Raw genomic sequence first — 26786 nt, 5'->3', positions numbered from 1 at the left:
CCATCAACTCATGTCAAGCTTGCTTAAAAAACAGAGAAGCTCACAAGATGATGGCCAGTGATTGGTTGTTTAATTGGTGGTTAGTTAAATCTGCTCTAGAGTCATAAAACTTTAAAAAAGCCTCCATTACATCATGATTGACTTTAGGCATCACTCCGATTATCAGAGTTCTTCTCATAATTCTAGTAGCTCCTCCTCATCTTCAGGTTATTTATCGAGGAGACAGAATATTGTCAAAGTTAAGGATGCCTTGCTGAATAGAATAATTGTCATGACTGACAAAGCACCTCAGAAATCATGGAAGAATTTCATCCTCAACTTGCTCGTTGTATTATATTCATGTTATGGAGCCGTTAGCATATCAGTAATGGGTGATTATGGATGGGGAGAATATGGATTATGGATTTCAAAAGCTTTGAATTATCCAATTACTTTTTCCTTAGATTTGATTACGTATGAGGCAATGATTGCAATAACAGTTGTTTGTATGGTGTTTATTCTTGCTGCTTTGGTTTTGTTTATTACAACTGCAAAGGCAGCCATGACAGCTAGTAGGAATATGAAAACCTTTAGAACCTTGTTGAAGATTGTTGCTTTTGCTTGCTTTTTTGGTCATCTTACAATACCGTACTTGCTGACATCATTTGTGGATTGTGATAGAGTGTCAGGAAAGAAGTTCTTTGAAGGATACACAATAGATCAGTATGCTCTTTCTAGATTTCCAACCAAAATGTGCTACTCACCAACTAATATTGCACTTTTGGTTACTTGTATTGTTATGGCAGTTGTACTGGTACCAGTAACTGCAATGTATAATCTCATCATTACAAATACCCATCTCAAAAGCAAATCTGTATTCATTTCAGAGAGTCCATTCTTTATTGCTCACTTTATGGCAACATCTCAGTTGCAAGTAATTGTCATGTATGCTATTCCAAATGATATGGTATTTGTGAGGGCTATAGTTCATATTGTTCTCTCTACAACTTTGGTTCCATCTATTTTCTTCCTCATACCTCACTATTCTCTATCAGAGAATGGTTTTATGAGTGGTATTGTCTTTTCTAAAATTGGTACAAGTTTAGGTCCTCTCATTTCCTCTTTCATTAATCAAAAACAAGATTTAGAAATTGGACTAGGAATGATTAGTACATCAATTGGACTGGCAATAATTGGATTTTTTATTGGTTTTGCAGCAATGACCATTTATCTTGGTGTATCATATTATTCCATAAGGAGGGGTTTCATTGGTTGCTTGGAGAATTCATTGGTAAAACTTTTGGAAAATGGAGTCGAATATACTGCCAGCGAGGAACAAATATCAGAATTGAGGCATTTATTTGAAAGAGAAAGTTACTCTTTCTTCAAGGAATTGGAAGATCAAAAAAGAATTAGACAATTATACATTTTCTTTAGATTATCAAGTAGAAAGACGAAACTTTTAAATGATGCTTTGGGTCTAAGTGACAATGAGATTTGCATCTCATTCATCAAAGGAGTGGCTCAACATCGTTCCTTCTCCTATCCTGAAAATATCGTTGCTGCAGCAATGACAACCGCTTATTTCTGGAATGAAGGCACCAACTGTTATGAATATTCTCTCGCTTTATTGAAGAAAATCAAGAGACACAAACTCAATATTATAACAGAATTTATTTTGAAAGAAAAATTGAAAGAAATGGAAACCTTACTGCACAAAAAATCAGGTGAAGGTTCTGGTATTAGTTTTGTGGATGTGAAGCATATTTTAGCCAACTTGGAAAGACAACACCATACAATCCTATCTTGGCACAAAGCGCTTTGGAAGGAAATGACCAATGAAATGGTCAATTTTGGTACTGTTATTACAATCAACAGAAGAATTACCCAACTAACTGTTGAGTCAGAAATAACCTTTGAGAATTTGATGAAAGATTTTGGTGGCGATAAATCAGTTCTAAGATTATATGCACGATTTCTTGAACTGGTAATATTTAACAATATCAGAGCTCAAGAGTTGTATCAAGAAGCCAATGAGATTGAAGATGAAGAAGAAAGGAAGGAAGGAAAAGTAATAGGAACCATCTCATCACCAGTGAAAAGCCCAGCATCAACTGTTCCCTCTAATGCCAAAAGCCCCTTGTCTTCCATGTCAACAGCATCAAAACTCATATCATTTAGAAAGTCTGTCATGGAGAGCACTAACAAACTTACTGCAGAAAACTCTACCACAAAAGAAATGACGGAAGAGACTCCTGAAATATTGAACTTGATTAATGAAGCTTCAGAAGATCCAGAAGTAAGGAAGGAGGGTCTGTTCAGAATGGCCTTGGCTACCTCAGGGGATAACAAGGCAACGTATATAGTGGTACTGATATTTGTAGTAGTTTCTTTTTTAACATTTGTTGCTTGTTTTGGATTTGGATATTATGCTCTTGTGGCTTCCACAAAAGATATGCCTACAATTATTGCTAATTGTCTTCCTAGTGTTGATATTTCATATTTATTGATTGAAAATAGAATAGAGCAAATGTTTCAAGTCTTGGCAACTATTGATGGCAACACAAAACTTAGTACTTTATCTTTGGAAGCAAAAGGAATTTACAACTACACTAGCTACAACCATATTCACAAGGAAAGATTGGACAAAGTTATTCACGGTCTCAAAGTTTTAGAGGAAATGGCTCTTGATGGCTCCTTTACTAATGATATTTTCCATGATTATTCTTCAGACAGCCATACGTTTAACATTCCACATATTTTAGATACTAATAATGACGAATTTACTGGTGTAGATGTATCTAATTCCTCAATTGCCCTCAACACTAATCTTCTAATTCAAATAGCAAGAGAATTCAAAAAGTACGGTCTTGAAGAGTTTAATGCCACAGTTACCAACTTTAAGTTCATGTACTTGTGGCTCAATAGAGATACCATTCTTCAAAATTACCAACAATACTGCTTACACATTGTTGATAGAAATTATGCCACTGTTTATGAAACGGAATTGATATTTAGATATTTCTACATATCTTGCCTGATTGCAATGTTAATGGTGTTTGCATTTTCTATTGTTATGTTTTTCGTAGTTGTGCGTTCACTTAAACAAGCAATCAAACTGGTGGAGAGGAACATTCCAAAAGATGTTATTATCAAACTCTACCAACAATTGACAACCAAAAATCAAGAATCAGTCGACAGTGGCAGCTCAATATCTGATTACCTTAGCAATCCATCCTATACTTTCACATTCCTCTCTATATTATTGATAGCTTTATCCGCACTCTGTGTATCTATTTTTTACCTGGAGGCTTTCAGCACTTCTTCAGAATCAGAATTAATTATGAAGAGTATTGCCAAGTCTGTAAAAATTTCAAATTATGCACAGAAAGGAGTGTTTAGTATTGGGGAATTGATAACATTCAAGTTACTTCCGAATACCACTGCAAACAACCCTGCACTACTTTCCAATGCAGATCTTGTAAAACTGCACGATGGCATTGGTGAGATTGGGTTGAATTTGAATGTGTTGTGGAACAAGCTGATATATGGAGACAAGGAAAATGGTGAAAAACCACTCATAGGCATGTTTTCTGAGGTTGATGAAATTATAAGCGGTACTGGAAACTGCTCCAATAGAACCTCAACTTCTCATGCAGCCTGTTCCAGTTTGAATGATATGGTGAATTTGTTCTTGGTTGAGTTGTCAATAGTTAATCAAGTATTTGGAACAACTACAGTAGACCCTCTCAAAACATTTAGTGAATTTTACACAGGAATATACTCAATTTGTAGCCAGCTTACTGATGATATTGAAATATTTTTGAATATTTATATTGAGGCACTTCAAAACAATACGTCGTCTCTGGTTAGCATTATATTTGGAGTTCTTGGTTTACTAACAATTCCATTCACTGCATATTTATTGTTCCTATCACTTGATGCTCACTTTAATGAATTTCAAACTTTGAGAATGATGTTGAACTATGTTAAAGTTGAATATTTGGATGCCAAAGATGAAATTCGTGACTTCGTTCTCTACAATCAGATAAATAAGAGTAAGAAGAATAAGAGCAGTCAACAACAAAAAGAAGAAGAAAAGGATAAGGTAAAGAGTATTTTCAACACTGCAGTAGATGGAGTGTTGTACTGCAACAGTGATTTTGATATTGAGATTTACAACCCTGCAGCAAGACTTTTATTCTTGAGAAATGTCAATGACGTTGTTGGTTTGTCTGTTTTCAATTTATTTGATACGGCAAGTCAGGAAAAGCTTGGCAATATCTTTGAAGCCATGACTTCTATAACAGCCAGTACTACAATCAGAGGAGAAACTTTAGAATTGGATTGTGTGAAGAAGAATGGATCATGTTTTCCAGCCAAAGTGAATATATCGTGGGCCATGATTGATTCGAAAGTTTTTTTTTTATTTATCATTAAGGATATAACACTTGAGAGAAAGCAAGCAATTGCACTTGCTGAAGAAAAAAAGACTTCTGAAAATTTATTGAGAAATATTCTCCCAACCAAGATTGCCCAAAGATTGATGAATGTAAGTTGTTATACTAGTTTTTCAATATTTAATAATAATAATAATAATACTAGGGAGAAACATTTATTGCAGAGAAGCTTCCTGACATTACTTGTTTATTTACGGACATGATTGGATTTACAGAAATTTCTTCTATTCTCAACCCTCAAGACGTTGTCTTGTTACTTGGAAATGTTGTGAACGGATTTGATAAGTTGACTGAAAAGTACAATATAGAAAAGATCAAAACTATAGGTGATTCTTACTTTTGTTGTGGTGGATTGGATGGAGGAGTGACTCACCCAGAAGTTGTTCTCCAATTTGCTATGGAAACTTTCTCAGTGGTGAGAGACATTAACACAAATCGATACAAAGAAGCTCTTCAAATATTTTGCAGAGATGATCCAAAACCAATTTCTACTCAACAATTGAATGTTAGGTAAGTAGTTTGTTAATAATTATTAGTTTTCTTATTACTGTTCATTAATTTCAATTATGAATCAGAATTGGTATCAATACTGGTCAAGTTGTTGGTGGTGTAATTGGTTTCAAAAAGTTTGCATTCGATCTATGGGGAGATACCATCAATGTTGCTTCAAGAATGGAATCAAATTCAGAGGAGGGAAGAATTCAAGTATCACAATCAACCTACGAAAGAGTTAAACATTTACAAATGGAATTTGAGGAACGAAAGCTTGAAGTTAAAGGAAAAGGATCCATGCTTGGTTACCTACTCAATGACATGTACCACTTGAGAGCACGCCTCAATGAAGAAGATGAAACAATGCTCGTGAAAAACATGAGAATGGAAATGGGAATGCTCGAATCAGAACCCTCAGAACATTCTGAAAATGCAGAACGAGTCGATGATGAAGATTCATTACGACTCTAGTTCACATTCCCTCTTTACAGTCTCCAACATATTGTCATAAACCCTCCCACATCAATTAGAATCGAACAATGAAACTGTGGATGATAATGGATATGATTGTAACAAGTAGAATAAAAAAATGGCCGCATCATCAGATACAGCTCACGTTGATCAACATGCCTCTTCTTCGGAGATGGATGTTGATGAAGACAAGATTGAATTGCAGGAAATGTCCACCACCATTGAATATCACACAAAAGATCCTCAACCATCGTCAGAAAAAGAACAACAACAACAAGAAGAACATCAAAAACAAGATGCACAAGTGGATTGTCGATGGTTGAGTTTAGGATTAGGATTTATTACATTCATCTTTTTTGGTTTGTGTTCTGTGTGTTGGATATTATCTTGTCTATTGATTTGTTTACCTTGTTCGTTACAATTGATGAAAATTGCCAAGTTTCTTCTATTCAACGTAAAGAAATCGAAACCCTACAGAAAATACAAGTCAATTGAGGAACGATCGATTGGATTTATCAAAGATCAAATGTTTATGAGAGAAAAGACGAGTTTATTAATGATTTTGAGTAATTTTGTTTGGTTTTGCATGTTTGGATGGTTTATTGCATCGATAGAGTTGATTTGTATTGTAATTTTATATTTGAGTGTGATTGGAAGGGATAATGCTAAAAGACATGTTGCATTATTATCCCTATTAGCGTTCCCTTTCGGAGTATTTTTGAAATATTAAAATATTTGGAAAATTACTAGAACCAATTTACCTATTTTTATAATTTCCATTTTTGAATATTTTCCAAATTTGAAACATGATGTGTTTAAATGAAAAAGTTTTATTGATGGATTTCTAAAAATTTCCACATAAAAAAAGCAAAGGGAATGATGATTATCAATTGGTCAACAGTATTTAATGTGTTTGTGGTCTTCCCAATAGCAGTACTATTTTTAGTAAAATTCTATGAAGCTATTTGCTATGCCTACGTTAGAGATGTAAGAACGAGAAAAGCACTCAAGAATCATTTATCCATCTGGCAATCTATCAAATTAATTTTCTATGAGAGTAAGAAACCACTTGGTGAAAAACTATTCGAATTGAGTAGAAACAAGTTTAATAATGAACCTTTCGTCTTTTTCTATAGAGGATACATGCCAATTGTTGTATTCTCGAGTGCACATGCTGCCAAATCCATTCTCATTGATAATTGGAAAGATTTTCCAAAGGATGGCAAATTAAGGACTCCACAGCAAGAAGAATTTATTGGAAAGAGTTTAGTTTTCATGAATGGCACTGAATGGAAAGTGAATAGAAGTGTTTTGAATCCTCCATTCCAACATGTAGACAAGTATTGGAATATCTTTTCAGAAAAGGTCAATTATTGTGTTTCTAATTTGCAACAGTATTCGAAAGAAGGTCAATCTGAGAATAAGTTTCCTCTCAAGATTAAAGATGTTATCAGTAGAATGGCACTCGATGTAATTGGTGAATCAGCTCTTGATTGTGATTTTAATTATCTTGATCCAAATTTCCGTCTTTCAGATACAAGTCAATCACAAGATTCGTCCCAAAATGAGAAAGTTCTTCAAGCATTCAGATTCGTATTTAAGAATATCAATAGTTGGGAAAGAATGCTCGGTGGTAAACTTTATTCCAGCTTGCCAATTATTGACAATCACAGAATGGAAAAATCTATTCGAATTATGCACGAATTTGTTTCTTCCATCATTGAAAAGAAGAGAATCGAACATGTTGATAGAAGAGTCATTGATGTAGTCCATCCTAGCATGGAAAGTGCCATGGATTTAATGATTGAAGCTAACCAAGCATTCCATGAACCTAAACCAAGCGAAACTAAACCTGCCATCCCATCAAACTTTGAGCCAGCTCACGAAGAGGAAGAAGAACAAGTTGAACCATTGAAAATCTCTGACAAGAACTTGAAAGACAATACTTTACTTTTATTCCTTGCTGGACATGCTACCACAGCAGATGCACTTTCATTCCTTTTACTTAATTTGGCATTGAATGAAAGAGTTCAAGACACTCTATATAAGGAATTGAAAGAGGCCTATCCAGATCGATTCAAGATTAGAGAAGGAAAATATTGTGAATTTATCATTCAACAATTAGATGATTTGGCAACTCTTCACAAACTTCCATATTTAGATTGTGTCATTAATGAAAATTTGAGAATTTCACCTCCAGTTGGCGTGTTAAATAGAGTTTCCAAAAAGTCTCACATTATTGATGGAGTAAAGATCTCAAAGGACCAATCTATTGCCCTCTCTATCAAATCCATTCATTACAATACTGAACTTTGGGGTGAGAAATCAGACGAATTCTATCCTGAAAGATTTGCCAATTATAGCAGTACTGAAAGACATGAAGAAGAAAACGTTTCAAGTCACCATCCAATATGCTCCTTCCTTCCATTCGGTTTGGGAGCTAGAAGTTGTCTCGGTTCCAAATTTTCCATTCTCGAACAGAAAGTTTTCATTGTTCATTTACTTTCGAAATATTTAGTTAAATTGCCAGAAGAATATCAAATGAAAGAAAAGGTTGGTTTGGGAGAATTTGCACACTTGATGATAGGTGCTGGACCATTGTCTAGTTTGGGTGAGGAATTAAAGTTGGAATTTGTTGAGAGAGTTGAAGGAATTTCTGAAAATGTTTCAGATTTGATTGAAGAAGAATCGAATAGAATGGAAAGTGCAATTAATGAACCAACTCCAAATTTGTATGCAAGTTCAACTGCTACTGATCAATTCGTCAGAGAGGAAAATAAGGAATTCCCTCAATATAATGTAAATAGAGAAGAATTGATTCGTTCACTTCCTTAAATTATTTGAAAAATTGTGAAATAAATATTTTTGTAAATTATTGAAATTTATTAGATTTTTGTTATTAGAATGTTAATTCTTACTGGAATCATTCAATTGTTTGGAAGCTTGATAGAGCACATCAAGTGCATGATTTTCTTCATCCCAATTAGTCGAATCTCTTGAAGCTTTTGAAAGTTTCGACAAGGTTTCGATTATATTTCTCATAAACTGAGCCAAATAATGATCACTATTCACCAAATCAACACATTTCATGGCCCAATTAGAAAACTGTCTTTCACATTCCTTAACTCCACTTTCCTCACTCACACACCAAACATCGAAATGTCTCGAATCTTTTTTGATTCTTTCATAGGTTGGATAAATGAATTTTGGATCTCCTTCGAGGACTTGATAGAAAACGCCTTGACCACTGAGAAGGATACCACTCAAGTTCAGTGGTTGGTTGTTTCTATTGGAAACTTGATTGATTTGGTCGAAATCTTTGGAAGAAAGTTTGGATTCGTCATATCTGGAAACGTAGATTAATCGAACGAGTGAGCCATCAATTTCGAAACTCTTGAATTTGTCGCTCTTTTGCTTTTTCAATACTTGGACTTGAGTTTCGTTGAGAATAGTTTCAGGTAATTTGTAGAATTTCAAGAAATCTTCCAAAGTTTCCAATAATCCACATGAGAATAAAGGTCTAAGAAAACCATTTTCAGAATTTCTATCCAGAGTTTGATTCAATCCATCAAATAAACGTTTTCCCTTCTTTTTACAAAGTTGATTAAACACCCTTTCGTTTAAATCCATATCAGTAAAGCTGACGAAACAAAATCTTGTTTGATTTTCAGTCACTCTCTGAATGGTCCATCCACCAACAATGAATCCACGAGTAGTTCCCTTTCTCTTTGGATAATTTGGATGAGAAATTGACTTTTTTACCAAAATATATCGTTGAGTTTTAGCTTCGTATATAAGTGATTGAGTTACAAGAAAATCTCTATTCGAAATTGGCCATCCGAAAGGATAAGTTTCCAAGCAAATGGAAGAACTAAACTTATCATCCGAATGAGATACCTTTGGAGAAGTACTACTTTGTGAATCAACACTCAATCCACCATCAGAACTCGAATCATCAAAATTTTCATTTTCCCAAAATGCGCTTGAGGATCCTTGAACTGAAATTGAGCTAGAATAATCAAATCCATTGAGATAATCAAGTTGTTCAACGACACTGAGTTGATTGTCGTAATCCATCATGTAGGCAGGGTTTGTCAGTGTGAATAACAATTCTTCTAAGGAATGATTAATGACACCTGTGAATTTGTATAATTTCTGAGGGTTGACTTGTCGTTCTGTTGTGGAATCAGGTTTGAAAACTGAGAGTTTCTGTTTGGAAACGAAACTGGCAAAGTATTCTCCCTTTTTCTTGTCACCAACTTTAAATAATTGCCAAATATTGCTGTCTAATGTCAATGAGTTAACAAATTTGACATCTTGTTGAGTAATGTTATGAATTGAAGCATCTGCTTGATAATTTTTCCAATAAAATTCAGGTCTGACACTATAATCTACTGTTACTTTCTTTCTTTGAGTAGTGGAATTTCCACTTGATTCGTCTGAAGAAACTGAAACTGTATCTGAAATTCTTCTACCAAGATTCAAACCAATCTTATCAAGGAACTCCTTATCATGAGTCTGTATAAAGCTAATAAACCTTTGAGATCTGATAAATCTTGGAAATACGTCCTGTTTCAATTCTGTCATTATTACAATTCTTGCTTCTTCAAAAATCTCCCAAATTTTGACAGGTTCAAGAATTGCTGAAGAACTTTCTGACCATTGACTCTGGAGTTGTTTGTATTTCAACATGACAACTTCCTTCTCCTTTCTTCCTATATTCACTTCCATTTCTGATTGAGGTAGAATAAATGTTTCAATTATTGAGAAAGTTTGATCAAGAAATTGGTCAATCAATTGTTGTGTCGATGAGGATGGAATATTTTGACAGGAATGCTTTAAGGATTCAATGTTGTCCAAGAATTTAAAGCTCTCAGGTGAGTGCATTTCTAATCATGGCCACAGAACAAAAAATCCACAATTTTCACCAAAGTAGACGATTACCAAATTTGTATGAATGTGTCGCAATCACAACGTTCAGATTTAAAACAAGAAGATTTCAAAATAATTGTTGGTTGATGAAGAAACTAATTACTTACCCATCTCCATGTATTCCTTCATTAATAATCTAGTTTCTTTTTCTCTGTACAATTTTTCGAAACTAAACTGATAATCTTCATAGTTAGTTGCCGATTCATTCATGATATTGCATGAAGAATCTGTTGATGAATAAAACGATGAATCCAGTGTTTGCTTTTGGTGTGGCATTTGTCTCTCGGAAGTATTCGAAACTATTACAGATGGTTTGTGATTTTTCTTTTGTTTGTTTAATAATTTAAAGCCGATTGTTTCCATTTTCTAGTAGTTGCTGTGGCGGAAGAATGTTAATTAGCTGTGGTTGAACCCGATTGTCTATGCTTGATTTTCAATCTGTTTCGAATAAATCTGTCAACACAATTTGAACTGTTTTTTATGAGTAGGCAATTAACGCCAGCAGTTAGCATGTGGTTTAATATGAGTTGTGTGTTTCATCTTGCCAAACCTTTTAAGGTCTTGCCTAATCTCTTTGTAACAATTTAGGTTTTTTAAAAGAGATATTCGAATATCTAGATTGTTGACAGAGCTTTAATTTTGAACGTAGAGAGATTGAAAAGAGACAAGCAAGACGCAGTGCATTACATTCTACCTTTTATAGATCCTCAATGATAATACGTGGTTTCATTGTGCCCAATTCTAGATTATTAGATAGAATAGGTGTTGGACTAATACCAGCAATTGATGCTTCTGTGCTTGGGTAAATATGAGAAGCATATGGTATTTCAAATCTTACTAATCTAGAAATATCTGATCTCATTGTGTCAAAATTAATGGTTGGGTTAGTAAAAAACCTAGACATTATTGAATTACTTGGAGACGTGTAAGTGAAAATATTCTTTGATTTGTCTTTGAGATAGATTTGATATGCCTCTTCAGTTTCTTTTTCACGGCTAATTGGAAACAAGCTTCCAGATTGTGTGTACCATTTAACTCGGATTGGTTTGTTTGCCTCCTTTCTTCTTTTAACGAGTTCTGCATTGGTAAAGTAACAATCCTCAAAAAAGTTATCAATTACTGGTTTGAAAGATCCAATGAATTGTCGACCTTTTTTTGAAATATTAGATTTGGAAAAGATTTTAGAAAATAAAACATACCTGGATCAATCTTAATCCACTCAATTCTCTTGGTAAGTTCACATTGAGCGAGCTTTTGGTCAGGAATATTAAGAATAGTTTCAATTTCATCCACAGTCATTATCAATTTGGTTTGAGTTAAGCCAGATTGTAACATTTCCAATAAATCAGAAAAGAATGTTGGTACTCCTCTATACTTGAATGCTATAAGAACTCCAAGATAATCACTATCCATATCCCAATTATTAAATAACAACTTTTGTCTCTCCTCAGCGGTAAATTTGATAATTGTATTCTCCGTTACTCGTTGATCTTTTTCCCCAAGAATATAGGTGGACTTCTTCTCCAAAAGCAGCAATCTGGCAAGACCTCTACTGTTTGTGAAATCTGCCTTTACTACATCAAAGTTTGAACTAGGAAAATTGTTTAAATATGAATCATCTGGACGCAAACCCTCTCTCACAATTTTATCAGAGTCCATCCCAACAACACACACCTTAAATCCACCTATTATTTTGTTAAGGGACTATCATTTGATTTATCATACTTACGACCTGCATATTTGTAAAGTCTATTTTCATAGGTGGTAGATTGTTGTCAATATCAACAAAGTTCACACTATGGACAACAGATCTGAAATGAAATTTAGATGATAGTAAGCAAATAATTAAACATACCTTCTACCTCTAGGTAAACAAAACACCTCAGATCCATCAAATGCAAAACACTTGCTAATATTACAAAAATTATGCAATACTAAGAAAACTTACACAACAATCAACGTCAAATCCAATCAATACCTCAGAAGGGCTCTTGTACAATCTCAAAATAATTTGTACGGGTCTAAAATCACATACTTGCATCGTGATTGTCATGGATGACCTCATGACAACAATATTTGATTTGGTATTCTTCTTAATTGTTTCGTAAATATGTCTGATTTTACTTTCTGCCTCCTCTTCAGAAAGTCCATAAAGGAATATATCGATATCTGAATCAGCAAATGGATGAGTGTCTGCTCTATTGTAAAAATATGACTTTCCCAATAAATCCATCTTGATATCACTTGCCTTGTAATAAGCAGAATGTGGCAAGTTTGCTTCCTTTTCTGCAGTTGGTTCAATAAGATTGTTGGGGATTAAATCCTCGAGTTGAGTCTTCTTTTTTCGGTTATCAAGGTAAAAAGTTGGTTTCTGAGTTGTTCTAAATGATTCAGCAGGAACAGATGATAAACAAGCTAGCACACTACCGCCTGCCATAATAACTCCATTCCAATCCATGCCTTAACATTTCTATTAATTTTTAAAGTATTATCAATATTACATACCATTAAAAATTCCTTTCGTAAAACAATTAAAGTTAAATTCAAACTCCTCTCTGGATTCAACAAATAAATGATCAGAATACTGTTTGAATAAAATGTTTCCACGATCAGGGAATGGCTGTTTTTTGAAAGTATCCAAATTGTCGAATACATTAATTAAATGTAAATAAGGATCGCTCAGCAATGGATGATCTCTATTTGTAGCAAAGTATGATCTCAGTAGGTCTTCCTCTCTTTTCATGACGACGTTATGTGATCCAAGCTCTTCAATTGGGAATCTGTAAACTGGATCTAAATATTTCACCAAATCTGTAATGTTATAAAAAGCAGCCTCCTTGAGAAGGGCCTTCTTGTTATAAGAACGACCATACAATAAATCCTCTGAAAGACACTCATTCTCAATAAAATATTTGATGTGTGTGAATTGTTCAGGTTCTCTATCAATGAAAATTGGACGAGATTTTGTTTCTTGAATTGGTATGTTATATTTTTGAACAATCTTACAAAGCAAGGACTCTTTGAATTTGAAAACTTGAAAGATATCCATTTCAAATATTGTTCCACTAATTGAAAAGAAAACTGTCAAGGAATCAACTTTTCCTAAATCTTGTCTGATTTGAGCTAATTTTGATTCTAATTCATTTCTTCTGGTTTCAACTTGTTTTTTCTGTTGATTTTCTACCAAATTCTTGATCATTTCTCGTTGTTGATTCAATTGCTCCTTACGCCTTTGAACTCTTTCCTTGATTTGATCCAAATATTCATCACTCACAACAGCATCACGTACAATATTTCCATAATTCCAAACATCCACAAGTCTAGCAGCTGATCTACCCTCCAACATTTGAGCAGAGTTGTTCTTATCTAGAACTTCTATCAAATTGGAAAGACTGAAGAATTTAGCCTCTTCTAACAATGCATTCAACACAGTCTTTTCCTTTGGTAAAATATCAATATCAAATTCACCTGTAAATTCATCCAAATTTTGCAAATATTTCAAAATATAGGAAAACAACAAGGCACTTCTTTCAATAATAAAAGCACCAGACTCATCCGTGTCGAATGGAAGATGTGAATTTTCATCAATCAAGACTGTCAAGAATGATTCCTTCTCTCTTCTTATGGTTCCTTTTGTTGTGGTAAATACTTGTCCGGAAACATTAAAACTAACAATATCATCACTCTGTTTAATGATTTGCTCTGCCAATAAATCAATCTTTGATTTTTCCGTTTCTTCCATGGGATCTTTAATATTTAATCTATCAATTTGTGTGATGAGAGTTTCCATACTTTCATTGTGTTTTGTGAGAGTGTACAATTCAGAGGCTATCTGAGTAAATTCCTCATTGAAACTAGTCTCTGATTGTGCTCGTTCGTATCTAATCATGGCTTCCCTTTGTTTTTGAAGTAGCCTTTCATTCCTCTTTTTTATAACTTCTTCCTCTTCGTCTGAGATTTGGACAACTTCATCTTCTTCGGTCAAGTCAATGGCAGAGTTGGATCTCTTTTTTTGAGCACCTGGGTTTGTTCTTGGCATTTTTTTTAACAAAAGTTTTAAAGAAGTAAATTGATGGAGTTCTACTTTTTGCGAGAACATAAAGTCTTGACCAAACAAACAAATACTATGAAATTGATTCAAACAAATATTTTGGAATAATTCAATAATAAGAATAATTTGATTCAATTGAAATTTTCGAGTGAGAAAGTGCGAGGATGTTACTTCTTGAGCATTTGAGCGAGCGAGAGAGAGCAATTCATTATTAATTAAATATTTTTTATTGACACAAGAGTTCTTGATATCGAATCGTTCGATATGCTCCCCACACAATGGGTAATGTTGTGTTATACAATGAGGTTGTATATACAGAAAATTGAAATGAAATTGTTGAATACTATATTATAAAAACTAATCCGAAATTACTATTATAATTATTCGAGGCAAGTTGTCTTAAAGATGAGCGAAGAAACAAGGTATGGGTCAGCGTTAGAAGCAGGTCTTCTATCTTCAAAATAGCCCTTCTTTTCAGCTTCAGTTGATCTAGGAATTCTAACAGAGGCTCCTCTATCAGCAACACCATATGAAAATCTTTCCATGGAGGATGTTTCAAATTTTCCTGTTAATCTCAAATGGTTATCAGCTCCATAATGTTCAACGTGTTCCTTATGTTTAGCTTCCAATTTCTTGATAGCATCCAAAATAGCTTCATATCCTCCTTCATTTCTCATGACTTCAGTTGAATAATTGGTATGCATACCAGCACCGTTCCAGTTTTGCATTGGCTTTGGATGGAATGAGACAATGACACGGAAATATTCAGTTAATCTAGACAAAATGTATCTTGCCATCCACAAATGGTCACCACCCGAAATACCTTCACAAGGACCAACTTGGAATTCCCATTGACCTGGCATTACTTCAGCATTGATACCAGAAATATTTACACCTGCATAGAGGCAACACTTGTAGTGGGCTTCAACAATGGCTCTACCAAATGCCTTTTCAGCACCAGCACCACAGTAGTATGGACCTTGTGGACCAGGATAACCTCCCTTTGGCCAACCTGTTTTAAATCATAAAAATTAAATAAAACGACGAGTGGAAATTATCGGAGTTTAGGTTAATAGAAACAATTTGATGTGTAATAAATTGTTGAATAATTATCAATTTTCAATGATTTAACGGAATTGATTATTAACAGTTAATGATGATAAATTACTTACCTAATGGATGCATATCACAACTGTAGAGAGTATATTCTTGTTCAAAACCGTACCATGGCTTGGCAGAAAGGTCCTTGTTGAAAATTTCAACAGCAGGAGCACGAGTATTGGTTGCAAGAGGTTCACCGTTTGGTCTATAGGTGTCACACATTACGAGAATATTGTCACCACCTCTGAACGGATCCTTAAAGATAGCTCTTGGTTTAATGATGACTTCACTGTCGTGGCCTGAAGCTTGGTTAGTACTTGAACCATCATAGTTCCACTCTGGCAATTGTTCTGGCTTGGTTGGAATAAAGTCTAATGTCCTCGTTTTGGATCTGTCAGTGCGGAATAAACAAAACACATTGAAAGATAATTATTCATCATTAGGAGTGTAATGATCATTGGTTCGTTGAGTAAAAAGCAGTTCATAGTATGGTGAGGAGTAGTATTCAATAAATGATTATTTCATCACAGGAAGAAACAAGGTCAGGGCATGATAATTACGACAAGTTGCACCAGCCAAAAAATAGTAGGTACGGAAAAAACGCGAAATTTCCATGAAGAGCGAATTAGGAATAACACCCCGATATGTAAGTTTGACCAAAATACAAAGCCAACAGTCGTTATGAACAAGCAGTAGGAGGAAAGAAGAAGAAGAATTAATCATCATGATTGTAGAATGAATAAACATACCTTACGTCACCCATAGGATCAACTGCTCCAATCCACACGTATTCAGCCATAATTTTACCGTGTTGATCTAATTTGTTGAAGGTTTCAAGGACAGAGTAATCGAGAAACTTTTGATCATATCCGAACATTTTTCTAGGGTACAGGGAAATGGGGGAGAGAGTGATTGTATATTTGATATTCAAAGATAATTGTGATGTTCTACAATAACACACAAAATTGTTGTCGAGTTGTTTTTTTCGTTCGTGTAATTTTAAATCTTTGCTGTTTTGGTAAATTCACCTGGATTGCGAAGTGGGAACCTTCTAATCATAAAAATTTTGGAGGGAATTAGCCGTTAACTACAAGCCTCACTGTAATTGAGTGCGAGATAGGTTTTGCATTTATTTTCCATTCCCGTGTTACAAATGTGCTGAGAATTGGGTGCATGTTGGAAAAAGAAGTATGCTTTAATAGATAAATTCACAATTTAGTGTGTAGCCTAACACAATAATAATTTACTCAATGTGTTAACTCCAAAAGATGTAATGTTCCTCTTATGAAACAAAACTTGTATTGAATGAAATTCTTCGTTATCTAAGGATACGTTTGTTGAATCGAATCGTTGAGATTCAGTTGTAGTTCATGATGAAGAAAACAATACACTATTGTCAAATGGAGAAATTGGTTCGACTTGGAGTATTGTTTGATGTTCAATGAATTCACAGTTTTCAAACTCCTAAAAATCTAAAGTGCATTTTCAAAGACCTTGTTGCTCACACCAAGATTACAAAAAGTGTGAATACAGTACATGATTACTGAAAAACCTTAACAATCAACCCCATTGGGTAATAAAAGTCATAGTCTGGTTGGATGTTTACAAAATTGTTGGAATGAAAATCAGACCATGGTCCTGAAACACCATTGCCCGAGAGAAAAAACATCTTCTTTACAGTTTTATACCGATGATGCATGAATTGTTGAACTATCTTCTCGCCAATAGATTCTCTCTTCAAACCAATTCATCATCATCAATACATCAATTATGCATGTAATAATAGTTTAAAATTGCAATAAATTCAATCAATGATAACCCCCCACTCACCACAATCTCTGACAACATACCTCTTTGCCAATAATAATTTAATTGATTGTTTCAGCAGAAGTAAAATGGCCGAATTAAAAATCCCGAAGCAGATTTGACTACAAAGGCGCTTTTTCTTCATCGCACAATCAATATTTTAAATAAAATTATTATTTTTAAATTTTCAAAAATCTAATACAAAAAATGAGAAGATCTATCGTTCAATCATCACGCATCTTGGCCAGCAAGAAATTCATTTCCCAACAACGTTTCCTTCACTCTACTCCTTCTCTCTTGAAGGATGTTATGATAAAGGTTCCATCAATGGGTGATTCCATCTCATCAGGTGAAATCAATGAATGGGTGAAAAAACCAGGTCAAGCTTGTGTTGAAGATGAAGTCATTTGTACTATTGATACTGATAAGGTCTCTGTGGAAATCCGTGCTCCAGAAGCTGGTGTTTTGAAGGCTATTTTGGCTAATGCCAAGGATACCGTTGAAGTTGGTAAGGATATTGCCATCATTGATACTGATGGTAAGCCAACTGCTACACCTGCTGCTGCTGCTTCCACTCCTTCTACTACTACAACAACAACAACAACTGCTTCCACTCCTTCTACTCCAACTCCTACTGCCACACCAACACCAACCCCAAAGAAGGAAGAAGCTAAACCAACACAATCATCAGCTCCAACTACTTCTGCCAATGGACTCGCTAGAACTGAAAGAAGAGTTAAAATGACACGTATTCGTGCTAAGATTGCTGAACGTTTGAAGCAAGCCCAAAACACCTATGCTATGTTGACCACTTTCAATGAAATTGACATGAAGAAGATTATGGAATTGAGAAAGGTTAACCAAGACGATTTCCAAGAACGTCACGATGGTTTAAAGTTGGGTTTCATGGGTGCTTTCTGTAAGGCTGCTTCTATTGCTCTTACTGAAGTTCCAGCTGTCAATGGTGTCATTGATGGTAATGAAGTTGTTTATCGTGATTATGTCGATATTAGTGTTGCTGTTGCCACTCCAAATGGTTTGGTCGTTCCAGTTGTCAGAAACTGTGAAAGCAAGTCAATTGCACAAATTGAAAGAGACATTTCTAACTTGGGTGAAAAGGCCAGAAAGAATGCCATCTCCCTTGATGATATGCAAGGTGGTACTTTCACTATTTCTAATGGTGGAGTTTTCGGAAGTTTGATGGGTACACCAATTATCAATCCTCCACAATCTGCTATTTTGGGAATGCACGCCACAAAGAATAGACCAATTGCTATTGGTGATCAAGTTGTTGTCAGACCAATGATGTACGTTGCCTTGACTTATGACCACAGAATTATCGATGGTAGAGAAGCTGTTACTTTCTTGAAGAGAGTTAAGGAATTGATCGAAGATCCAGAAAAGATGTTGCTCTTCTAAATCCACTAAATTTTTCAATAATATCCCTAAATTTTTTAATTTAAATTTTGGATTTGAATTTTTCGGAATGTTTTAATGAACTAGTTTGTGTGGATAACATTTTGAAAGTGTGTGAAAATGTGTGTGTGGAATTAAAAATGTTTCTATTAGTTTTCTTTTGAGAGAGAATAATTTATTTCAAATGATTGGCAAATGGAGGAATTGGATCAAAAACAGATTCACTATTGTCATCTTCAATATCAAAAACAATTCTACCCAAATCAGTCAATTCTAATGGAACTCTTTCCTTAATGTAGAGGTTGTGAATCTTCTTTCTGAGTCCTTCTCTTCTGTTCAATCTTCTCTTTGAGGCACCACTACGAAGGAGCATACTCTTTGGGAACATTCTCAGATACATGGCCGATCTGAATCTGGCAGTAGTTGTGCTCTCCATGAAGGTACTTCCGTGTGGCAGTAATTGATTCCATATAATAATACTACCAGCCTTTGAAGGGACTCTCTGGGCCAGTTGGTGGATATTGCCACTGACTGGATCATTCTTTTGGAAGCTGAAACTTGGTTTGCCTCTACCGAGCTCATTTACAAGATTGGAATTCTCGAAAAATTCTCTGAAATGATTGTGGAATCCAGGTACACAAACGAAACCACCATCTTCTTTCAGATTATCATTCAAATTGATGAGGGCTTGAATTTGCAGACCATCTCTCTTTGAACATACATGATTATTCTCAGTGATCCAGTGACCTTTACCAGATGAATAGTGTAACCTATTCAATTCATTATAGGAAACTGTGGCATTCTCAGGTTCATCGAGAGCTTCAGCTGGATTCAAATCCAAGTGAACATTTGATTTGGTCTTCCATTTTGGATTAATGGTTGGAGGTCTGTAGAATGAGGCACGGTCATGACTAACGATCAATTCAGTCATTGGTAATTGGAATACCTTTGAAAATGCTCGTACAACATTTTCATTTTGTCGATTCATAAAGAATTGTCGAGAGAATATACTTGGAATTGAAACATTTCCAAAATGTTCCAAAGCATTTTGTGGCCAACAATTCCAAGTTGAGGTATCTTCTGGATTAAATTTTCCTTCAGTACCATCTGATAGAATTTTGAAGATATCATTCACTGTGGCTTGAGTTTCTTCTTGGTTTAGTACATTTTCGAAAACGACAAAACCATAGGTATTGAAGAATTGCAATACTTGTTGATCATCTGAATCAACGGTGAATGATTGACAATACATTTTCGTTGGATCATTCTGATCGGCAACTAGGGGAACATTCAGTTTTGGCATTTCAAAAGTTTTACCAGTTTTTGTAAAGTTAATTGTGCAATGACTGGAATTATTGGAGTTGGAAATCATATTGATAGGAAAATGTTTGGGATATATGGAAGTGATTGTTGTATTTGTTTTTTTGTGTTTTTGAAATCAAAGAAACTTGTTGGATTTTGCTATTTAAAAGTTTTTTTATCAATTTTGAATTTTAACTTCAAATTCGTTTTTCAAATTGAAATTCAAAGTGAGTCATCGGAAATTGAAGGTTTATGATGTTATTGTAATTTCGTAATCATTCTTTGAAAGTTAATGTTTAATATATTATTCATAATACTATTAACAATTAAATATATATTTAATATTTAAAAAAATGGTCATCCAATGATCAACTTATGGTGTTCACCATTTACAAATTTATTCTAAAATCCAGTGATGGTACACCAGAATCTACAAAACACAACCGTCATCCTACCTTTTTGAGGAGATATTTAAACCTGCAATTATAGGTTCCTACGAGCCTTTTCAAACTGTTGTTTGTTTTCATCAAACCCCACCTATCAATTCCTATCAACATGTGTAGAGAGTTGAGTTTCATACATGTATGTGATTCAAAAAGTGAAGAGATGAAAACATCAAACAAAATCAAAGCCAATTCATTGAATCAAACAACATCAATAGTAACGATTAACGATTCTATCTATCATCAAGAAAGAAATGGCTGAAAGTAACTATATGGGCTCTTCTGCCAATACCTCAGTTACCTCCTCTTCATCGAGTTATACTTCAAGAAGGGAGAGTCTTATAAAATTGAAGGAGAGTATCTTCTCAATGATTGTCTCAATTGAAGATAAAACTCCTCGGAAGGGAATGAAGAATTACATTTATTTTGTTGTCTTGAATGTTTATGTAATTTTGGCCTCGTTGGGAATTGGAATGTTGGGTTCATTTCATTGGGGAGAATATGGCGATTGGATTTGGAGAGTTTTTAATTATTTGATAACCTTGTCAATTGATAAGGTTCCTTATGAGGGGTTAATTGCTTTTGAGGTTTTGTTTGTTTGCTTTTCAATTTTGGGACTTGTGATTTTTGTCTTGACAGCTAAATCTGTTGAAATTGCAAGTAGAAATATGAAACTATTGAGAAATTGTATATTTTACTATGGAAATATTCAATTCTTTGTGTGTTTGATTGGTACTTTTGCAATGACATCCTTTCTCGATTGTGACTATACCACACAAATGTCATTTGAGAATTATGATGACCCTCAGAATGTATTGATGAGAGCTCCATCTGTAATGTGCCAATCAGTTGCTTCTATTGTTTTGATGGTTATTGGAATTATTGGTATCTTGATTTCTATTGTTAATACTATTATTTATGGACAAATATTAGGAAATACTCATTTGAAAAACACATCACCATTTATAATGGAATCACCATTCTTCTTTTCCATGTTTTTATCAATTAGTCAATTGCAAATTTTATTGAATTATGTAATTCCAAATCAGTACATGTATGGAAGATCAGTGCTTCATATTGTGTTATCCATAACCATAGCTCCCTGCTTGTTTTACTTTTTGCCTTATTTTGTGAGAATGGAAAATTCAATTTGGAGTGGAGTTTTGTTTGCAAAGGTACTTTCACCAATAGGGTCAATGATTGCATTTCTTTTAAATTCAAATGATTCATGGGATATGGGACTTGGTTTTACTTTCATTCCAGTAGGTCTGATGATTATTGGCTTTCTAGGGGGATTTGTTTTGATGGAGGCATACACACGGTTTTTCTATTATTCAATCAGAAAGGAAATGTTGATGCTATTGAATGATTGTTATGAAAAATCTATTGATGATAGGTCTGGAATGTCAGTATTGACATATTTTGAGCGGGGAGGTCATTCTCTCTTCAAATCTTTTGTGGAGCAAAAGAGACTGAATAGACTTGGACTATTTTTAAAGTTTGCAATGTTTTCTGGTAAGAAGGCATCGCCAAATGCATATAATATTAGTGATAGACAATTGGCGGTTTCATTCATCAAATCAGTTGCTCAACACAAATCATTTGCAGAACCAGAATTGATTATTTCATCAGCTTTGATAGCTTCTTACATTTGGGAAGAAGGTTCACATGAATATGCTTTGGGATTATTGAGAAGAGTTAAACAACAAAAATTGAATTTCTTCTCAGGAATAACTTTGAGAGAAAGATTGAAAGAAATTGAAACTTCACTCCACAAATCAAGAAACAGTGATTCTTCACATGGAATGAGTATTGTTGACGTGAAACACATCCTTGCCAAGCTGGAAAAGCAATACAATTCCATTCTAGCTCTTCACAAAGCTATTTGGAAGGAATTTTTCAATATGGAAATCAATTACGGTAAGGTTATGGAAATTAACAGAAAAATCACAGAATTGACCTTTAATACTGAGAATACCTTTGAAAATCTGATGAAAGATTTCAGTAATGACAAGAATGTTCTAAGAATGTATGGCAAATTCCTTGATAACATTCTTTTTAACAATTTGAGAGCAGGAGAATTGTATCAGGAAGCCAATGATATTGAGAATGAAGAAACTGTAAAAGGAGAGATACGAATTTCAAAAGCTCCAGTTGGTGGTGTAAAAGGTTCCATGCGAAATAAGGTAGTACCTTTGAAAGAGAGGGCCACACACGATGATTCAAGATCTTCAATAGACAGTAGATCATCAATTTCCAAGAGTGCAGCCTCACTCTCTTCTAAAATCAAAAATATGGAAAAAAACTCTACAAAACCAAAGATTGACGGATTGGAAAATGGTTATTCAAAAGAATTTGTTGAGGAAGATTTTGGTGACAAAATGGGATTGGAAGCTGCAGAAGATCCACAATTGAAAAAGGAAATGTTGTACAGATCAGCTCTTGCCACTCCTTCTGACAATAAGTTTACCTACTCTTGCATTATATCCTCTATAGCTCTGTTTTTCTTATTGTTTATTATTGGTTTTTCCTTCTCCATCGCCTTATTGGTAAACTCAACAAGTGATGTGAAATTAATCAAAATATCCTGTATGCCTTCTATTACCACATTGAGTATGCAATTAGACATAAGAATGGAGCAATTACTATTCACTTTATATAATAACAATGCAGTACAGATGATGCCTCAATCTCTTATTGATGCAGGAGCGGCCAACTTTTCAACTGAGCACAAAGAAAGAATTCGAGATGTATTAGCTTCATTACAGGAGCTTCAAAACAGCGCTCTGAATGACTTAATGAGTGATGACATGTTTCATGATTATTCAGAGAGTAGTGTCCTTTTCTATAATCCTGTTATTGGTCCATACCCAGGAGAATACACTGTTGCACATCAATTTAACACTTCCATTTCAGCAATCACCAACACTTTGATACAATTTTTAAAGGAAATCAATACCTATACACCTCAGCAGTATAACAATACTCTCTCCAATTACAAAGCCATGTATTTTTGGCACAATAGAGATATTTTCAGTTCAGTATTCAAAGAGTTTTGCTCAAACATTGTAGATAGATCCTATGCCACTGTCAGTAATACCAATAATGCTTTCATGTACTTTTATTTCTGCTCTTTGGGATTACTAGTAATATCTTGTGGTCTAATGTTGATATTCAACTTGTTGATAATGAGATCTTTGAAATCCGTGTTAAAACTCGTTGAAAAGACAATTCCTAAAGATGCTCTTGGAAAGATCTACCACCAAATGGCTACGAAATATGCAGAGAATGGAGAGGGAGCATACAAATCCAACTTTACCAACAATCCCAAGTTTAGAGCATCGTTATTTACAACTCTTATTTTCATTACTACTTGTTTGTGTTTTTCCATGTTCTTTTATGAAGTTTTTGTTACCTCTGATAAAACTGAGAGAATTATGAGAAATGTGGAACGTTCTGCATCAATCTCAGTAGATGCTCATGATATTACAGGGAAAGTTGGAGAGGTTTTAATATTTTCTGTTCTTCCGTACGATACATATTCAATCAACTCTAAGAAATTACTTTCAATGGATGAAGTTGTTGAATATCATGAATCAGTTTATGAAATCAAGAAGAAGATTAGTAAGGAGTGGAATTTGCTATTGTATGGCGATATTACAACCAATGCTGCGCCACTAATTGGGTTATTTTCTGAGGTTGACAATCTCATCAAGGGAGCTCACTGTGAAAATTCAAATTCGACTACCATGAAGTGTACAAGCTTGAATGATAAGATGAATGAACTCTATCTGGAATCAATTATTATCAATGAAAAGCACAATGCTAAGAACAAGGACATGTACAGTATATTCCCAGAGTTCCATGCACTTTTCACTGATTGTAAAGTGTTGGCAAAGGAATTCGAACAATTTATGAATATTTACGTTAGTTCCATAGAAAGAGATAACAGTTCTACTATTGTAACAATATTTGGAGTTATTGGATTTTTTTTAGTTCCACTGTTTGGCTATTTACTTGTCCTCTCCTTTGACAAACATGTTAATGAGGTTCAAACTGTGAGAATGTTGCTGAACTATATCAAGATTGATCATTTGGAAGCAAAGGATGAAATGAGAAATTATGTTCTATACCACAAGATATTTTCCTCCTCTAGAGGCGCGAACAGTCTCAATAAGAAGGAGGTTGAAGATTTAAAGGTCAAGTCCATTCTTAATTCTGCTGTAGATGGAGCAGTATCATGTAATGATTATGATATTGAAGTTTACAATCCTGCAGCCCAAAGAATGTTTGGTAAATTGCCTGAGGATGTAATTGGAAAACCATTGTGGTCTCTCTTCAATCCAAATTGTGAGGAAACAATTAAAAAGTTGATTGAAAATAGAGTTCAAGTAGATTCTTCACTAGCCTCAGAAAAGAATGCCATTCAGGGAGAAACTTTAGATTTGGAATGTATAAGAAAGAACGGGACTACTTTCCCAGCTAGAGTGAGCATTTCCTACACTCTATTCGATAATAACAGAGTCATTACCTGTTTCATAAGAGATATCACATCTGAAAACAAGTCAAAATCATTATTAGCTGAAGAGAAGAAGAATTCTGAAAAGTTACTGAGAAACGTGTTACCAGAATCTGTTGCCAGACAATTGAAAAGTGTAAGTATTACATTTATTTATATTTATCAATATCTAATCTATTTTAGGGAGAGAAATTAATTGCTGACAAGTTGCCTGATATCACTTGCTTTTTCAGTGACATGGTTGGATTTACTAAATTATCTAGCTCACTTAGTGCCAATGATGTTGTTCAAATGTTGAGTACAATTGTTACAGGATTCGATAAATTGACTGACAAGTATGAATTGGAAAAGATTAAAACTATTGGAGATGCGTAAGTAAATTCGAGACTCTAGTTTATGACATTAATTCTATGGATTTGAATATTTAGATATTTCTGTGTTGGAGGATTGGTATGTATATAATTCATTTCTTCTTTTAATTCTAATAATAATTTAATAGATGCAAGCTAGTGATCACCCAGAAAGAGTACTCAGATTTAGTATTGAAACTTTTAGTGTCATTAGAGAATTCAATCTTTCCAAAATGAAAGAATTAGTTCAAGCAAATACCTTTTCCAGTTCTGACTTTAATCAAGTAGATATTCGTGTGGGTATCAATACTGGAGCTGCAATTGCTGGAGTGATTGGGTAAGTGTTTCTAGAAATTTAAATATTAACAAATAATAGCACCAAGAAATTTGCATATGATTTGTGGGGTGTAAGTATTTCAATACTGTATTGTTGATATTTAAACATGTCATTCTAGGAAACTATTAATGTTGGATCCAGAATGGAATCAAATTCTCAACCTGGAAGGATTCATTTATCAAGATCAACTTATGAGAGAGTGTATGATTTGGATTTTGAATTTGAGGAGAGGAAGATTGAGATTAAAGGAAAACCAACCCAAAGCTACTTTTTGAGTGCCAAGCATCATGCTAAATCTAACATTTCCAAAGCTGAGCAACAATATGTCCTGGATGAATTTTTGAAACATGGAGCAGAATCAGACGAATTGCAAACTGATTTGATTGCTGCTGATAATCAAAATCTGGAAACAACCTTTAATTAAATTGTAATATTTTATCATGCATGAATTACAATTCAATTGAGGGTATGAAACACAGTCTTCTTTTTGTCTGATTTATGATAACGGAATTCTTGAAATGTAAAGCCATTATTTCGATGTTGTGGTTTTCCAATCATGTTGTTATTGTTGTGGTTTTTGGAAGTTCTCTGGTTGCTTTTAGACCTCTGAGAAGTTCTCTCAAATATTTGGAAAGGATCAAGATAAGGTTGCAACTGTTGTTGTGCCTGTTGTTGATGAGTTGTATCATGTTGGAATGGAGCAGATGTGAAAAAAGGTACATATTCATTGGAGGTACATGTTGTTGATGTTGATGATGTCGTAGATGATGAACTGTTGCTTGTGAGAGTGTGGGATGTAGGTGTCATCATCACTGTATTATCAGATATTTTACTTGGAGTATGTTGTTGCAGGCAGTCTTCTTGCTGCAGTTTAAATCCTACCTCGATTAATTCCTTAATGAAATCCTCAATGTCCAACTTTAACATCATATTATTCTTGTATTGTTGAGTGTTTTTTTATTGTTTATTCTTAATTTCATTTATAGTTTCATCTGTCTACTGCGTTCTTAATGATTGTTCTGCATATTACCAGCCCAAATAAATCATTCATGCCGTTTCAGTCAAAGGTTCGAGACCGATCTGCTGAATATTAAAGACCGGTTTTTAACCCCATCAGTGATTATGGC

General features: G+C 34.3%; 8 protein-coding genes across 8 annotated transcripts; 4 read left to right on the top strand and 4 right to left on the bottom strand.

Moving 5' to 3' along the window:
- Positions 1-133: 133 nt before the first annotated feature.
- On the top strand, positions 134-5402 carry NAEGRDRAFT_78133 (adenylyl/guanylyl cyclase domain-containing protein; the record flags this gene model as incomplete). The annotated part of the gene is made up of 3 exons (XM_002681993.1): positions 134-4531; positions 4585-4949; positions 5015-5402. The coding sequence occupies 3 exons, from the start codon at positions 134-136 to the stop codon at positions 5400-5402; spliced, it is 5151 nt and encodes a 1716-aa protein (XP_002682039.1).
- Positions 5403-6545: 1143 nt separating this feature from the next.
- Positions 6546-8237, top strand: NAEGRDRAFT_45872 (uncharacterized protein; the record flags this gene model as incomplete). Its single annotated transcript, XM_002681992.1, has 1 exon — positions 6546-8237. One exon carries the CDS (start codon positions 6546-6548, stop codon positions 8235-8237), a length of 1692 nt encoding a protein of 563 aa, XP_002682038.1.
- Positions 8238-8309: 72 nt separating this feature from the next.
- NAEGRDRAFT_45871 (uncharacterized protein) lies at positions 8310-14373 on the bottom strand (the record flags this gene model as incomplete). Its single annotated transcript, XM_002681853.1, has 4 exons — positions 8310-10135; positions 10442-10561; positions 11534-11908; positions 12840-14373. The coding sequence occupies 4 exons, from the start codon at positions 14371-14373 to the stop codon at positions 8310-8312; spliced, it is 3855 nt and encodes a 1284-aa protein (XP_002681899.1).
- Positions 14374-14595: 222 nt separating this feature from the next.
- Positions 14596-16467, bottom strand: NAEGRDRAFT_82922 (glutamine synthase). The gene is made up of 3 exons (XM_002681852.1): positions 16236-16467; positions 15558-15877; positions 14596-15397 (listed from the first exon to the last, which is right to left on the bottom strand). Exons 1-3 carry the CDS (start codon positions 16361-16363, stop codon positions 14766-14768), a joined length of 1080 nt encoding a protein of 359 aa, XP_002681898.1. The 5' UTR covers positions 16364-16467; the 3' UTR covers positions 14596-14765.
- A 1034-nt stretch (positions 16468-17501) lies between these two features.
- Positions 17502-18753, top strand: NAEGRDRAFT_55595 (dihydrolipoamide succinyltransferase). Its single transcript, XM_002681991.1, has one exon. It carries the CDS (start codon positions 17602-17604, stop codon positions 18709-18711), a length of 1110 nt encoding a protein of 369 aa, XP_002682037.1. The 5' UTR covers positions 17502-17601; the 3' UTR covers positions 18712-18753.
- A 112-nt stretch (positions 18754-18865) lies between these two features.
- NAEGRDRAFT_56783 (phytanoyl-CoA dioxygenase-like protein) lies at positions 18866-20131 on the bottom strand. Its single transcript, XM_002681851.1, has one exon. The coding sequence runs from the start codon at positions 20078-20080 to the stop codon at positions 18884-18886; it is 1197 nt and encodes a 398-aa protein (XP_002681897.1). The 5' UTR covers positions 20081-20131; the 3' UTR covers positions 18866-18883.
- A 576-nt stretch (positions 20132-20707) lies between these two features.
- On the top strand, positions 20708-26083 carry NAEGRDRAFT_62551 (uncharacterized protein; the record flags this gene model as incomplete). The annotated part of the gene is made up of 6 exons (XM_002681990.1): positions 20708-25108; positions 25156-25343; positions 25401-25422; positions 25472-25659; positions 25699-25729; positions 25778-26083. 6 exons carry the CDS (start codon positions 20708-20710, stop codon positions 26081-26083), a joined length of 5136 nt encoding a protein of 1711 aa, XP_002682036.1.
- Positions 26084-26115: 32 nt separating this feature from the next.
- On the bottom strand, positions 26116-26589 carry NAEGRDRAFT_45866 (uncharacterized protein; the record flags this gene model as incomplete). The annotated part of the gene is made up of 1 exon (XM_002681850.1): positions 26116-26589. One exon carries the CDS (start codon positions 26587-26589, stop codon positions 26116-26118), a length of 474 nt encoding a protein of 157 aa, XP_002681896.1.
- Positions 26590-26786: the final 197 nt, after the last annotated feature.

The sequence above is a fragment of the Naegleria gruberi genome, assembly GCF_000004985.1.
Source record: "Naegleria gruberi genomic scaffold NAEGRscaffold_4, whole genome shotgun sequence".
Lineage (NCBI taxonomy): Eukaryota > Heterolobosea > Eutetramitea > Acrasida > Naegleriidae > Naegleria > Naegleria gruberi.
Note: the sequence above shows the minus strand (reverse complement) of the source record. Positions and strands in the feature narration are given on the sequence as shown.